Genomic DNA, 15,570 nt, shown 5'->3' with positions numbered 1-15,570 from the left:
AGTGGCAGTAATCTCAGAGGATGGCAGAAGCTGGGAATAGTGCTTTCCTGGGGAGTAAAACTCTAGGAAATCATTATTGCACCAGAAGAAGTGATTTAAAAAATTAGGTCACCCGAATAATAACAAACTGATTCTTGGGGCATTTAAACAAGGAACTTGCAGTGTCTCATAAGAAAAAAAATCATTTTCAAAATGTGGAAGAATTAATGTCATTGTGGAGGGTGGTGCTGAAAAGGTGTGTGACAGAGTGATAGCTAAAAAGCTCTTTGACGGTGGCTGGGATGTGTCCCCTAGGGAGCTGGAGCGGTGTGTGTGTTTAAGGGGCCACACCTCCAGAATGTAGGCATTTGTCTGCAGCAGTTAGCAACACACAGGACAGGTAAGTGAGAGGGGGAAGGGAGAATCATTTAGATGAGAGAAAGGAGAAATGCCTCGAGCTGCAAATACCTGACATGCGAAATTTCATATTGAAATCCCCAGTTCCCTCCCTCCCCAAATCAGGGAATGATCATTCAGTAAGGCTGTTTGTTGTTGTTTAAAGATAAGATTCCCCCCACCCCACCATTTATACAATTAAAATTAAGTTAAACTTTTATGCCCCCAATTTTAGGAACACTTTGCAGAGAAAAGCAACTGTTTCATAAAACATGGTTTGGGCAATGAAAACAAATTCCTTGGTAAGCTTACCATTTTCAGCAGCTTGTTGTCTGGGTCTGGTATGGAATCCTGTAATGCTGTGCTCAGCTGTGTGATGTAGGTTGTCACTGTTGAAGGAAAGAAGAGGAAGGTGGTAGAGGCTGGGGCAGGTAGTGAGGTAGAACTGAGTTCAAATTGTGACTGTGTTGGCTTGGGCTGCTTGACCTCTTGATGCCTCAGTTTTATCAGCTGTAAAATGGGGCTAATAAATGGAACCTTCCTCAAAGGGCTCTCATGAGATGACTGTAATAGTGCACGTCAGCACATGACCAAGATTGGTGTGACAGGCAGCAGGCAGATGGGGGTGGTCCTCATCGTTATCTTTGGTCTTAACAGGAGATGGGGCCTGGACTGATTTGAAGGGCAGGAGATGAGTCAGGGGGCAGTAAGGAGGGGTTGAGGGAAGAGACCTGTATAGACTGACAGGTAAGAGGCATAGTAAGGAGACATGCATTACCGGAGAAGAGTGAGGAACTAGGCCGCCTGGGAGTGGCCCAGGCTGCAGAGGTTGTTGATCATTGTGTTGCGGAGACCAGGCAGCTCTTGAAGATTTTTGATCAGGGAGATGATTTGAAAAAAGTGGTGCTTGAAGATCAGACTGGCAGAAGCATACCAGATGGATTAGAAGAGTACCAGTTGGCAGCCATGGAAAAAACAAGAGGCAGAATGGATAGGAGAGGATTTTCATAATCAGAAAACATTCTTTAATAAGTACATATTCATTGGAAAGACTTTGGAAAAGATAGGTTAAAAGGAGAAAAAGAGCCACCTAAAATTTGGCCCTGAGTAACTGGCCATTGTTAACATTCTGGTGCGTTTGCTTTTTAATACTTCTCTCTCCACTTCCACTCTTGCTCTGTTATTACAGTTGTGTTTTGCACATGAGAAATTTTTCCCGTATGCCTTTATGATGCTTTCCCCTCACTTAACATTATAACAAATGCCCTTTGTTAGAGTTTTGTGACCTTTCAGGAAGAGAGTAAAAGGCAGTGTTGGTTGGCTGTGAAGAAATGGAGCATGGAGTTGGGTCAGAGATGCTGCTGAGCTCGGAGCCCTTAACACAGCTGCCTCTGTCTGAGGCTCCCTCTGCGCTGCGCCCCATGGGCAGCCCTACTTTTGTAGCACTGTGCTGTGTTGCACTGGGCAGATAGTTCATTTTTTCCAGCTCTGCGTTAAGCAAGTCTGTTGGTGCCAGTTTTCCAATAGCATTTGCTCACTTCATGTCTCTGTGTCAGTCTGGTAATTCTCACATTTCAGACTTTTTTGTTTTATTTGTTATGGTGATCAATGATCAGTGATCTTTGATGTTACTATTGCAAAAAAAAAAATTATGCCTCACTGAAGGTTCAGATGATGGTTATCATTTTTTAGCAATAAAGTTTTTTAATTATGGTGTGTATACATATATATATATACTTATTTTTAGACATAATGTCGTTGCACATTTCATAGTGTACAGAATAGTATAAAGCATAATTTTCATATGTACCGAGAAACCAAAAAACTTGAGTGACTTGCTTTATTGAGATATTTACTTCGTTGCAGTGGTCTGGACCAGAACCTGCAATATCTCTGAGGTCTGCCTGTGTTGGTTACTTCACTTGTGTCCGTGGCTCAGTTGTTCAGTCTTGTCTGACTCTTTGCAACCCCATGGACTGTAGCCCTCCATCCAATGGGATTTTTCAGGCAAGAATACTGGAGTGGGTTGCCATTTCCTCCTCTAGGTGAACCTCCTAACCCAGGGATTGAACCTGAGTCCCCTGCATCTCTTGCATTGCAGATGGATTCTTTACTGTTGAGCCATTGTGGAAGCCCAGTTACTTTATTTGGCTGTGTTAATTCACTTTCAAAGCTTCCCCAAGCTAGGTGCTGCTGTTATTGCCATTTATAGATGAGGCACCTGAGGCTTAGAAACTTGTTACAGTCACACAGTTAGAAAGAAGCCGTGTAGCCATTTTCAGAGTGACTCTGAAACCAGCAGATTTGTTTGCTTGACAACTTTGCTTTAGACTTTCATTCTAGTAACTGCTATACTATTAAAGTGAGACTTAAACAAATTGAACCATGGGACTGCTGTTCCAGTGCTTTTACTATTAATATAAGTGCAGTTCAGTTCAGTCGCTCAGTTGTGTCTGACTCTTTGTGACCCCATGGACTGCAGCATGCCAGGCTTCCCTGTCCTTCACCAACTCCCAGAGCTTGCTCAAACTCATGTCCATCGAGTCAGTAATGCCATTTAACCATCTCATCCTCTGTCGGCCCCTTCTCATAACCTGCCTTTGATCTTTCCCAGCATCAGGGTCTTTTCCAGTGAGTCAGTTCTTCACATCAGGTGGCCAAAGTATTGCAGTTTCAACGTCAGCATCAGTCCTTCCAATGACTATTCAGGACTGATTTCGGTAGGATTGACTGGTTTGATCTCCTTGCAGTCCAAGGGACTCTCAAGAATCTTCTTCACCACCACAGTTCAAACATCAGTTCTTCAGCTCTCAGCTTTCTTTATAGTCCAACTCTGACATCCATACATGACTACTGGAAAAACCGTATTTGGACTAAATGGACCTTTGTTGGCAAAGTAATGTCTCTGCTTTTTAATATACTGTCTAGGTTGGTCATAGCTTTTCTTCCAAGGAGCAAGTGTCTTTTAATTTCATGGCTGCAGTCACCATCTGCAGTGATTTTGGAGCCCAAGAAAATAAAGTCTGTCACTGTTTCCATTGTTTCTCCATCTGTTTGCCATGAAGTGATGGGACCAGATGCCAGGATCTTCGTTTTCTGAATGTTGAGCTTGAAGCCAACTTTTTCACTCTCCTCTTTCACTTTCATCAAGAGGCTGTTTAGTCCCTCTTCACTTTCTGCCATAAAGGTGGTGTCATCTGCTTATCTGAAGTTATTGTTATTTCTCCCAGCAATCTTAATTCCAGCTTGTGCTTCATCCAGCCAGCATTTTGCATGATGTACTCTGCATATAAGTTAAATAAACAGGGTAACAGTATACAGCCTTGACATACTCCTTTCCTGATTTGGAACCAGTCTGTTGTTCCCTGTCTGGTTCTTATTGTTTCTTCTTGATCTGCATACAGATTTCTCAGGAGGCAGGTAAGGTGGTCTGGTATTCCCATCTCTTTCAGAATTTTCTGCAGTTTGTTGTGATCTACACAGTCAAAGGCTTTGGTGTAGTCAGTAAAGCAGAAGTAGATGTTTTCCTGGAACTCTCTTGCTTTTTCTGTGATCCACCGGATGTTGGCAATTTGATCTCTGGTTCCTCTGGGTTTTCTAAATCTATCTGGAACATCTGGAAGTTCACGGTTCACGTGCTGTTGAAGCCTGGCTTGGAGAATTTTGAGCATTACTTTGCTAGAATGTGAGATGAGTGCAATTGTGTGGTAGTTTGAACATTCTTTGGCCTTGCACTTCTTTGGGATTGGAATAAAAACTGACTTTTTCCAGTCCTGTGCCCACTGCTGAGTTTTCCAGATTTGCTGGCATATTGAGTGCAGCACTTTTACAGTATCATCATTTAGGATTTGAAATGGCTCAACTGGAATTCCATCACCTCCACTAACTTTGTTTGTATTGATGCTTCCTAAGGCCCACTTGACTTCACACTCCAGGGTGTCTGGCTCTAGGTGAGTAATCACATCATCGTGATTATCTGGGTCATGAAGATCTTTTTTTGTATAGTTCTTTTGTGTATTCTTGCCACCTCTTCTTAATATCTTCTGCTTCTATTAGATCCATACCATTTCTGTCCTTTATTGTACCCATCTTTGCATGAAATGTTCCCTTGGTATCTCTAATTTTCTTGAAGAGATCTCTAGTCTTTCCCATTCTATTGTTTCCCTCTATTTCTTTGCAGTGATCATTGAGGAAATCTTTCTTATCTCTCTTTGCTATTCTTTGGAATTCTTCATTCAGATGGGTAATATCTTTCCTTTTCTCCATTGCTTTTCACTTCTATTCTTTTCTCAGCTATTTGTAAGGCCTGCTCAGTCAACCATTTTGCCTTTTTGCATTTCTTTTCCTTGGGGATGGTCTTGATTACTGCCTCCTGTACAATGTCATGAACCTCCATCCATAGTTCTTCAGGCATTCTGTCTATCAGATCTAATCCTTTGAATCTATTTGTCACTTTCACTGTATAAAGCATGTATAAACCTGCAATGCATGAGACCTGGGTTCGATCCCTGGTCAGGAAGATCCCCTGGAGAAGGAAATGGCAACCCACTCCAGTACTCTTGCCTGGAAAATCCCATGGACAGAGAAGCCTGGTAGACTACAGTCCATGGAATTGCAGAGAGTCAGACATGACTGAGCGACTTCACTTTCACTTTCACTGTATAATCATAAGGGATTTGATTTAGGTCATACCTGAATGATCAAGTAGTTTTTCTTACTCTTTTCAATTTAAGTCTGAATTTGGCAATAAGAAGTTCATGATCTGAGCCACAAGTCAGCTCCCGATCTTGTTTTTGCTGACTGTATAGAGCTTCTCCATCTTTGGCTGCAAAGAATATAATCTATCTTATTTCAGTATTGACACTCTGGTGATGTCCATGTGTAGAGTCTTCTCTTGTGTTGTTGGAAGAGGGTGCTTGCTATGACCAGTGCGTACTCTTGGCAAAACTCTATTAGCCTTAGCCCTGCTTCGTTTTATACTCCAAGGCCAAATTTGCCAGTTACTACAGGTATCTCTTGACTTCCTACTTTTGCATTCCAGTCCCCTATGATGAAAAGGACATCTTTTTTTGGTGTTAGTTCTAGAATGTCTTGTAGGTCTTCGTAGAACCGTTCAACTCCAGCTTCTTCAGCATTACTGGTTGGGGCATAGACTTGGATTACTGTAATATTGAATGGTTTGCCTTGAAAATGAACAGAGCTCATTCTGTCATTTTTGAGACTGCACCCAAGTACTCCATTTTGGACTGTTTTGTTGGCTATTAAAACTGCTCTTTTAACATTCTAAAATACAATTCGACTGGCAATGCAAATCTAAGACCAGTGTTGGTGATTGATAAATCCCTCTCAAGCATACATGTGTGTTATTTTCATTCTTTTGAATTAGGGAAGAAACCGCATAAAAGGTAAATAATAGAAAGAAGAATAAAAAATTCTCCTTTTAATGCCTTTGGTATAAAAGTTCTTTTTATTCACATTGACATATTTTATTCCTTTGAGAATTAATCACAGTAACTCTGGTTTAGAGGAAAGAGGTTTTATCTTTTAAGATTAGTTTATAATTTTGCCTACAGTTTACATGTTTATTTCATCTAGAAAAACAATGAAAATATGATATATGTATTATTTAGTTTACTTTTTAACAGAGCAATAATTATAAAGACTGATTGTAAGCATATTTACTTATTAAAAGTAGAATTATACATCTCTAGAGCAGTCTGGGCTTCATATGAGTTAATCTTAGCTTAGAAATCAGAAATATGTTATTTTTTCAAGATTATTTTAATTATTTATTATTATTTGCTTTTTGCTGAGTTGTGGCATGTGGGATCCTAGTTCTCAGATCAGGGAACAAACCCATAGCCCCTGCAGATAGAAGCACAGAGTTCTAACCACAAGTCCCTCCGTTTTTAGAAAACAGAAATGTGTTATTGACCCAACTTCTTTTTTCTCTTCCTATACTTTTGGAGTGGGTGAATAACCCTAATCTGGAGACATCCTTAGATATAATGGTGGCTATGCAAAGCAAAATATGTTAATGAAATATCACAAAATATGTTAATGAAATATCCTTTCCTCTACAAAAAAAGGTACATGAAGAGTCTGGTGAAACGGTCTAGTTAATTATATTAACATTATACCAATGTCACTTTCTCAACTTTGACAGTACACTGTAGTTATGTAAGATGTCACCATTGGGGGAAGCTTAGTGATGGGTAACCAGCACCTGTACTATTTTTGCAGTTTCTTATGAGTCTATAGTTGATTACAAATAAAACTTTTCAAAAATGTCATCAATTTGGAGCAGTTTGAAAAATAATGTTATAAACATGGTGTGGATTCCTCAGGCACTAGAGAGATGGATTTATGAGTACTAACATGGGAGGAGGGAGCCCCGTGCCAGATTCTTGAGCAAAAAAGGCAAATTGTCTCTCCATATTGATAGTCCATATAGCAAGTGTCCATTTTTGTAAAACAAAAGTCTTCTGCAACAAAAGCTATATATTCATAGAACATAGACAAAGGCCTTGAAAGATTAGACACCAAATGTCGACACTGATGGTCCCTAGGAAGAGGGAGTTGGGAATGAGGGCATGCATGTTTTACTTGATACATGACGGTATTGTTTGAACTTCTGTCCAAAGGCACTTCTTATTTTTATAATTTTTATAAAAAGCAAATATATAGCCAAATAAGTGTAGGGGCCTAATGAAACTTCAAGTTCTGATGTGTCTGTAAATGTATATTCTGAGCTGCAAGTTTTTCAGTGTTTTATCTCAGCCAACAACAGGCTTGTTTCGATCTCAGACTGGTTTGAACTGTTGTTCCTCTTGTTCTTGCCGAAAGTAGTCAATCCTGTCACGCTCTGAAAAAAAAATTAATAACTGCTAATAGATCTTCCTGGGGTCTATAGCCATTTGGCTCTGTGGACACTTAGGGTAATGACATTGGAGCCTTTTTTGTTTTTTGAGTTATATTCTTGGATGCATTTTTAGTGTATTCATCTTCTGTGAAAAGAGAGCTTTTAAGGCATTTGTCTTAATGGCCAGAACATTTTGTCTCTATGTTAGCAGTTGTCCCATTTTGTCTTTTCAGAAGTGCTGGACCAAGGTTTTCTCATTCATTTGTGTGTGTGTATGAGATAGAGAATAAGCCGCCCAAGGGCATGGATTTCTGTCTTGATTTCCTCACCGCCCTATTCCTAGTGCCTAGAATAGTGGCTTACTGGAAAAGACCTTGATGCTGGAAAAGATTGAGGGCAGGAGGAGAAGTGGGCAACAGAGGATGAGATGGTTGGATAGCATCACTGATGTGATGAACATGAGTTTGAGCCAATTCTGGGAGATGATGACGGACAGGGAAGCCTGGTGTGCTGCAGTCCATGGGGTTGTAAAGAGTCAGACACAACTTAGTGACTGAACAACAGCAATAACATTGCTGTTGCTTCACAGGCAAGTGTTGAATGAGTGATTATTTGTGTGTGTTGAGCAGTATCAGTGTGATCGTTTTAAGAGTATCTCTTATTCAGCTTTCCCAGGAACCACTTTGATACTGTTCTTCATGAATGACTTTTCAAATATTGAATCCCCTACGAATGGGTTAGGGAGGTCTTTTGTGACATTGTCAATTTTATCATCAGTTGGGATGCTCTGGCTGCAAGGAACACTTAACTGGCCCTACAGAGATAACTCAGTGTGTTCTCTTGAATAGCAAATGAAGGCCCTGGGCCAGGTGGGTTCTGTTCTCTCTGCTCTGCCATCACCAGATAGCAGCACAGTGGCTGTAGCCATTCCAGGCATCACACCCAGACATGGCAGAATCCAGAGGCAGGAAGATCGGGAGTCTTCAGTTCCTCCAATTCCTATTTAAGAACAGGAAGACTTTCCTCTAAGCCCCCATCTCAATAGCAAGAAAAATCGGTCATGTGCCCTGTCTAAACCCACCACTTGCAAGGGGAATGAGACCACCGTGATTGACTTGGGCCTGTGTTAGTTTGCTTAGTATATTCAGGCAGCTGGAACAAAACACCACATAGTGGGTGTGTTATAAATAACAGAAGTTTATTTCTAATGGTTCTGGAGGCTGGGAAGTCCAAGATCAAGATGCTGGCAGATACAGTATCTGGTGAGGGCCTACTTCCTGGTTCATAGATTGTATCTTCTGGCTGTGTGCTCACGTGGCAGAAGGGACAAGAGAGCTTTCTAGGGCTGCTTTTAAAGGGCACTGATTCCATTTATGAGGGCTCCACCCTTAAGACCTACTCACCTCCAAAGGCTCTACCTTCTAACACTGTTAACTTGGGAGTTAGTGGCGATTGATATTAGCAGGCTTCCATGATAGACTGAGTGGCTTTAAACAACAGAAATGTATCTTCTCACAGTTTTGGAGGCTGGAAAGTCTGAGATCAAGGTCCCAGCGGGGTTGGTCTGTGGTGAGACTTTTCTCGGTCTGTGGTGAGACTTTTCTCCTTAGCCTGCAGACCAGTCTTCTCACTGTGTCCTTGCCTGGTCCTCTCATCTGTGCACATGTGTCCCTAGCCTCTCTTCCTCTTCTTATGAGGACAGCAGTCCTATTGGATTAGGGCTGTGCCCTTATGACCTCACCTGGTATTAATTAACTCCTTTAAAAACCCTATCTCCAAACACAGTCACATTGTGGGTTAGGGCTTCAACATATGAATGGAGGGAACATAATTCACTCCAGAACAGGACCCAACCTGATTTTTGTTGGACAAAGATAGAAATCTGAATAAAATAGGGGTTCTAGGGTATTGATAGTATCCCCACAATCAACGATCACCTTAATTATTCAGGGACACTCAGGACACAGAAGGACACAGCTGAAAAAAGTGGAATTGCACTAAAAAAGACTCATTTTATTTTTTGATATCCTGGCCAGACTTAGGTGCAAATCTCATTTCTGCCACTTAGTAGGAAGTGTCTTAACCTAGCTGAGTTTTGGCTTCCTTATCTGTAAAATAGGGATAACAGACAGGGTCTCAAAGGCCACTGTGAAGAGTGAATGGGAAAAGGTATATAAAGCACTCAAGTGAAAGTGAAAGTCGCTCAGTTGTGTCTGACTCTTTGCGACCCCATGGACTATACAGTCCATGGAATTCTCCAGACCAGAATATTGGAATGGGTAGCTTATCCCTTCTCCAGGAGATCTTTCCGACCCAGGAATCGAACTGACGTCTCCTGCATTGCAGGCGGATTCTTTACCCATTGAGCTACCACGGAAGCCCAGTGCCTAGTGCTGGGTGCCTGGTGAGTGCTCAGTGTCAAGGCTACTGTTATTAGCTCTTTTGTCTTGGGATTGACCTTGTCTGTGCCGTTTGAAACTTTCCTCAAACCACTGCACTATGAGATACTTCTTTCTATTGATTTTCTTAATAACAAGAGCTCTTTTAAAGATGCATAATTGTCTTAAGATAGCTCTAAAACCAGTAATAGTATTCCAATGAGTAAAACATTTATTTTCTTTTGGGGAAAAAAATGCTTCAAAATGCATTTGAGAGGAAGTGGAGTGAAGAGCATGGCCTTTGATGCCAGACTTCCCAGGTCATGTCCAGCCCACCGTAACTAGCCATGTCATCTTGGCCCAGCCGTGTCACCGTTCAGTAGCTTGGTTTCTCATCTGTGAAATGGGAGAATTGAGAGCCTGCCTCATAGGGGTTGTGACAGGTGGCAGCATGACTGTCAAGCGCTTCTCCCTGTGACTGGCCCAGTGTTATTCATTTTACTTAGAGTTCCACAGACACCTTGTGAAAGGGGAGGAACACTGGGGGTCTAGAAGAGGTGGAAAGTGAAAGTCACTCACTCATGTCTGACTCTGTGCAACCAATGGACTATACAGACCATGGAATTCTCCAGGCCAGAATACTGGAGTGGGTAAGCTGTTCCCTTCTCCAGGGGATTTTAGGAGAGGTGGGGAGTAAAGCAAATTTCATTCTCACTGGTACCCTAGAGCACAGGTGGTACCACTCTCATTGTCCTGTAGGAATCTGCAGGTGGCATGGTACCACGTGTATCATCTGCCTACAGATGATGAAAAGTAGTTGGTGAGACTGGATTTGAACCCAGCGGTGCATATGACCAGGGCCCTAGCTCTTCCCCATTATGCTAAATGCCAGAAGAGTGAGCTTGTTTTCTCCTCCATCCTCCCCATCCCACCAAACACTGAGGATTATAGAAATGGGTGTATAAATGACTACATTTATTTTAGAGTATTACTTTGCAAATCTGCTCATGAGAAGTGTTACTTTAGATCCCCCAACTTGATGGTTTTTATTATTTTCTTTAAATTAGGCTCTGCTAACAGAGATGATGGAGAGATGTAAGAAGCTAGGAAACAAGTAAGTATTTTGAAATTCATAAAGCCTGTGTTGAAAATAGAATCAGTTGGGTTTTTTTGAGCTTGGCATGCTTGCATGTTGCATGGGCAAGAGGCCCACAGAGCAGCAGGATAGCACCTGACCTCAAGAATGCTGGAGTCCAGTTGCCTGGCTTCTGATATTGGCTCCACTCTTTCTTAGCTTTATGACCTTTCTGACCTTTCCACTCTTTCTGACCTTTCTGTGTCTCCATCTCTTCATCTGTAAATGGGGTATAATAGCAGTGCTTTCCCTGTGGGGCTGTGATAAGTAATAAAGTCAGGATAAACTTGAATTCTTACCTTCTAGGCCTAAGAGGTTTCTCCTCCACTGTCCTTTCAGTGGTAGATGAGGAGCCTGGAGTGGGTTTTGTTCACCACTGTGTCCCTAGGTCCTAGAACAGTGCTTTTCGTAGGCGATGTGGTTATATATTTGCAGCTTGGATCAGTATTGTTACTTAATGTTTAGTTTTATTAGTGCACTGAAGGCTCCCTCGATTTCTTCTGTTTAAATGGATTTGGTTACTTTCCATCCACTGATCTGTGCACCCATTCACTCATCCATCTACCCATCTTCCATTCTTCCAGCCAGTTGAATATTTATCAAGCTCTGAATATGCACAAAACACTGTGTTAGTCTCTAGAGGTTGCCTTTTTACTGCAATCTTTTTTTTCCCCAACACTACCATTAAAGGGCTGTCAGTCATCTTTTCTAACAGCATACATCCTAAAATGAAAGCAACTTTCTTAAAGGGAAGCTCTGCTGACGTGGGGCATATGTGTCTTGCAGTGCCTTGCTGTTGAACTCTGTGATGTCGGCTTTCCGGGCCGAGTTCATTGCTGCAAGGTCCATGGATTTCATTGGCATGATTAAGGAGTGCGATGAGTCCGGTTTCCCTAAGGTAGGCTCTTGGCTTAATCCTTGGTGGAGAACAGATAGGCAGTGTTTGCCTGACAGCTCTCCAGGGAGAGGGAATCTGATGTCGGGGGCAGCTCAGGCCGAGAGGAAAACAGGTGAGGGCTGTGTTTCTGAAGAGTGCAGAGGAGGACGAGCGAGCGACTGGGGTTGTGAGGCATGTGTAATTGCCGAGAGTCAGGCCTCTGTGAGTCTTAAATCTAGCCAGTTGGCTCACTATGAAGTATTTAGGGAAAACTTTGGTGTTATATCTTTAAAACTATATCTCCATCCATTAATTATGCAAAACTTTGTCCAGGAGAATAGTATGGCCCACAGACCGGACCAGTTCACAGAGCCAGCTCTTTGTTTCGACCTTCTCAGTCTAACTTGCATAAGTTTGTGGTAGGACTTCAGGAAATGGTCTTTGGAAGATTAACCTCGAGATAGGTCGACTATGACAGCCCTTGCCTTTATTTTCTTAAGTTACCCTGATTTTTAATTTCTGAGATCGTAATGTTTGCTATATTTCTTAGCATCTCCTTTTTCGCTCCCTGGGGTTAAACTTGGCCTTGGCTGATCCTCCTGAGAGTGATCGACTTCAGATTCTCAATGAAGCTTGGAAAGTTATCACTAAATTGAAGAATCCACAGGTGAGTGATAATTTAGACCTTGTTTTGACTGCTTTGTGCCCAAGTTATGTAGTACGCTCTTTCTTTAAAAAATTTCTCTTTCAACTAATCATCCTTATTTTTTTTTAAAATGAAATCTTCTTCATTTAGTTGTATTGTTTGTCAACCTGTAATGGAGAACTTACAACTTTAAAGATGTATTTCTTGATTTTTGTGTCCCTATTATGTCTTATTCTTGTGGCCGTAAGATGAATGAGAAGTGTAAAATTATGAATACTTGAAACTTGAAAAGACCTATGGCTCTGCAAAGAGCATTCTAAGTGCAGCAATCGATAGCACCATTGACCCTTGAACAAGATGGGTTTGAGCTGCACAGATCCACTTATACATGGATTATTATTTTTTCAGGGGTAAATACCATGATATTATACAACTGTTGGTTGGTTAAATGCATAGGAGCGAAATTGCAAATACAGAGGAATCATGGATACAGAGGGCTGGCTATAAGTTATACATAATTTTTGACTGCATAGAGGATCAGTGTCCCTAAACCCTGCATTGTTTAAAGGTCAAATTATATTTGGATTTGAAAAAAAAACAATTTATTGAGATAACTCTAAATTGAAGATCAGCAGTCAAGCCAGTAATTAGCAAAAGGGAATTCCAATTTCCATCCCTTGAATGGACAGCTGAAGCCTCTTTCTCCCCATACTTCTGACACAGGAAGTCTTAGGAAGAGGAACCAACTGATTTTAGTTGCTATAATGCATGTAGTCGGAGAAGGCAATGGCACCCCACTCCAGTACTCTTGCCCAGAAAATTCCATGGACGGAGGAGCCTGGTAGGCTGCAGTCCATGAGATCGCTAAGAGTCGGACATGACTGAGTGACTTCACTTTCACTTTTCACTTTCATGCATTGGAGAAGGAAATGGCAACCCACTCCAGTGTTCTTGCCTGGGGAATCCCAGGGATGGGGAAGCCTGGTGGGCTTCCGTCTGTGGGGTCACTCAGGGTCAGCCACGACTGAAGTGACTCAGCGGCAGCAGCAGCAATGCATGTAGTGCTGGTCATCATTCTCTAGGTTTGGGTTTTATGCCTCACTTCCTTTTAGGGAACATGCCAGCGATTTATGTGGGTACCACTGGGGAATGGTATTGGCTGTCTTTGTGGCCAAGCTTCACCACACTCTGCACTTCTGTCCTATGTACTTGTTCTTTTAGTTTGTTGTAACAGCATATAATAGACCATGTGGCTTCTATACAATAGAAATTTATTTCTCATAGTTCTGAAGGCTAGAAGTATAGAATCAGGGGGCCAGCATGGTTGGTTGGAGAAGGAAATGGCAGCCCACTCCAAGATTCTTGCCTGAGAAATTTTGTGGCCACAGCAGCCTGGTGGGCTACAGTCTGTGGGGTTGTAAAGAGTCAGACATGACGTAGCAACTCAACAGCAGCAACGTAGCATAGTTGGGTTCTGATGAGGACCCTCTTCCCAATTGCAGACTGTCAGCTTCTCCTCATCACATGGCAGAAAGAGGGAGGAAGACCTCTGGGGTCCCTTTTACAAGGGCACTAATTCCATTCACAGGGTATTCACCCTCATGACCTAACCACTGCCCCAAAACCCTACATCCTAACATCATCACATCAGGGGCTAAGATTTCAACATATGTGTTCAAGGGGGATACAAACATTCAGACCGTAACACAACAAGTAAGTGAATATTGGAGGTAGCATTTGATTGAATCATTTATTGAGAAGGAAGTGTTAAAATGAACCCAGTTATAAACCCCTTACTGGGTATTTCCCTGGTGGTCCAGTGGCTAAGACTGTGTGCTCCCAATGTGGGGGGCCCGCGGTTTGATCCTTGGTCAGGGAACTAAATCCCACATTGCGCAATTAAAAGATCCACATGCTGCTACTAAGACCTGGTCAAATAAATAAATTTTAAAATAAACCCTTGTTAATCACCACATTTATGATAGTGTATTAAGGACAGTGGTATAATTTAGAAAAATTAGAAGCTTGTTGACACAATTGTGTACCTGTGTTGTGCTCAGCCATGTCTGACTGTTTGCTCCATGGAGTATAGCCTGCCAGGCTCCTCTGTCCATGGAATTTTCTGGGTAAGAATACTGGAGTGGGTTGCCATTTCCTAAACCTATGTTCAGCAAAATCTTTGCTAAACTCCAGCTATTGAAATTCCCTGTTTAACTTAAACTGATTGGTAATGAAAACAGCTTATTTAGGATATTTATGTCAAAAGCCTCTGGGCCTCTGGTGCCTGTATTGCAGGACTTAAAAGCAACCTTGCATCAAAAGCTCATAATAACAATTTTCTCCAGACTTTTAACTTCATACTGTCCTCATTAAGTCCTTCTTAGCATTTCTGTTAGACCTTAGAATGTTCCTGTCTTTTCTTGTGTGAATGAGATAAATGTTTTCTCCCCTCCACTTTCTTCTTTCTTTTCTGTGAGGTGTCAGAACAGAAGAGGCATCCTTGCAGACTCTATTTTTCCATTGTGGCATGTGGGATCTTAGTTCCCTGACCAGGGTTCGAACACATGGCTCCTGCATTGGGAGCATGGAGTCTTACCCTTAACCTTAACCACTGGACTGCCAGGGAAGTCCCAGATTCTATTTTTCCTTGGACATTTTTTCCCATTTGCCTGTTCTCTGGAGCAGACAGCCTTACTAAGTTGGTCATCACCCATGGGTTTCCATACCCATCTCATTATCTTTCCTACTTGAATCTAACACATCCTTTCTTACCTAAAACCTTGTGCTTTCTTAACCCTTTTACAGCATATATACATCTCCCCTCTCTAGGACAAATGGTTTGTTTTTAAAGGCAGGAGACCTGTTTTTTCTCAGGACATTGAAATGTCACATCCTAAACAATGCTTGAATTTTCTGTGGTCCTTGAGACGTGATGAGGACTCCCCAGTGTTATCTCTGCTGCCCTGCGATTCTTCCCATTCTCCAGGCGGGCCAGAGCTTCCCAGATTTCTATTTTGGTCCAAGTAGTGATTCCGGAATGAAAGTCTAATTAGTTTCAGGCAACTTATATTTTCTCATCTCATCTCTCAGAGGTAGAATCTATCAACGGACCAGAGTTTTCTGTACATGACTTTTGAAATCCCTATCAATAGTTTCAGAGCCCTTGAAGGAATTGGTACATTATGAGTTTTTGCCATATGGTCAATTATAAAGGCGTCTTTGCTTTTTCTTTGTAGGACTACATTAATTGTGCTGAAGTGTGGGTGGAGTACACCTGCAAGCATTTCACGGTATGTG

General features: G+C 41.8%; 1 protein-coding gene across 1 annotated transcript in view; it reads left to right on the top strand.

The window, feature by feature from the left end:
• The window catches only part of VPS35L (VPS35 endosomal protein sorting factor like), a 124,642-nt gene that overhangs the window by 39,480 nt on the left and 69,592 nt on the right, over window positions 1-15,570 (top strand). The window contains exons 13-16 of the mRNA XM_068967220.1: window positions 10,683-10,729; window positions 11,537-11,648; window positions 12,178-12,294; window positions 15,510-15,563. Of these exons, the coding sequence (XP_068823321.1) occupies window positions 10,683-10,729; window positions 11,537-11,648; window positions 12,178-12,294; window positions 15,510-15,563 (330 nt within the window). The remainder of the gene's footprint in view (window positions 1-10,682; window positions 10,730-11,536; window positions 11,649-12,177; window positions 12,295-15,509; window positions 15,564-15,570) is intronic.

This window comes from Capricornis sumatraensis, chromosome 3 (genome assembly GCF_032405125.1).
Source record: "Capricornis sumatraensis isolate serow.1 chromosome 3, serow.2, whole genome shotgun sequence".
NCBI classification, from domain to species: Eukaryota; Metazoa; Chordata; class Mammalia; order Artiodactyla; family Bovidae; genus Capricornis; species Capricornis sumatraensis.
This window is presented reverse-complemented; position numbering and strand designations above follow the sequence as displayed.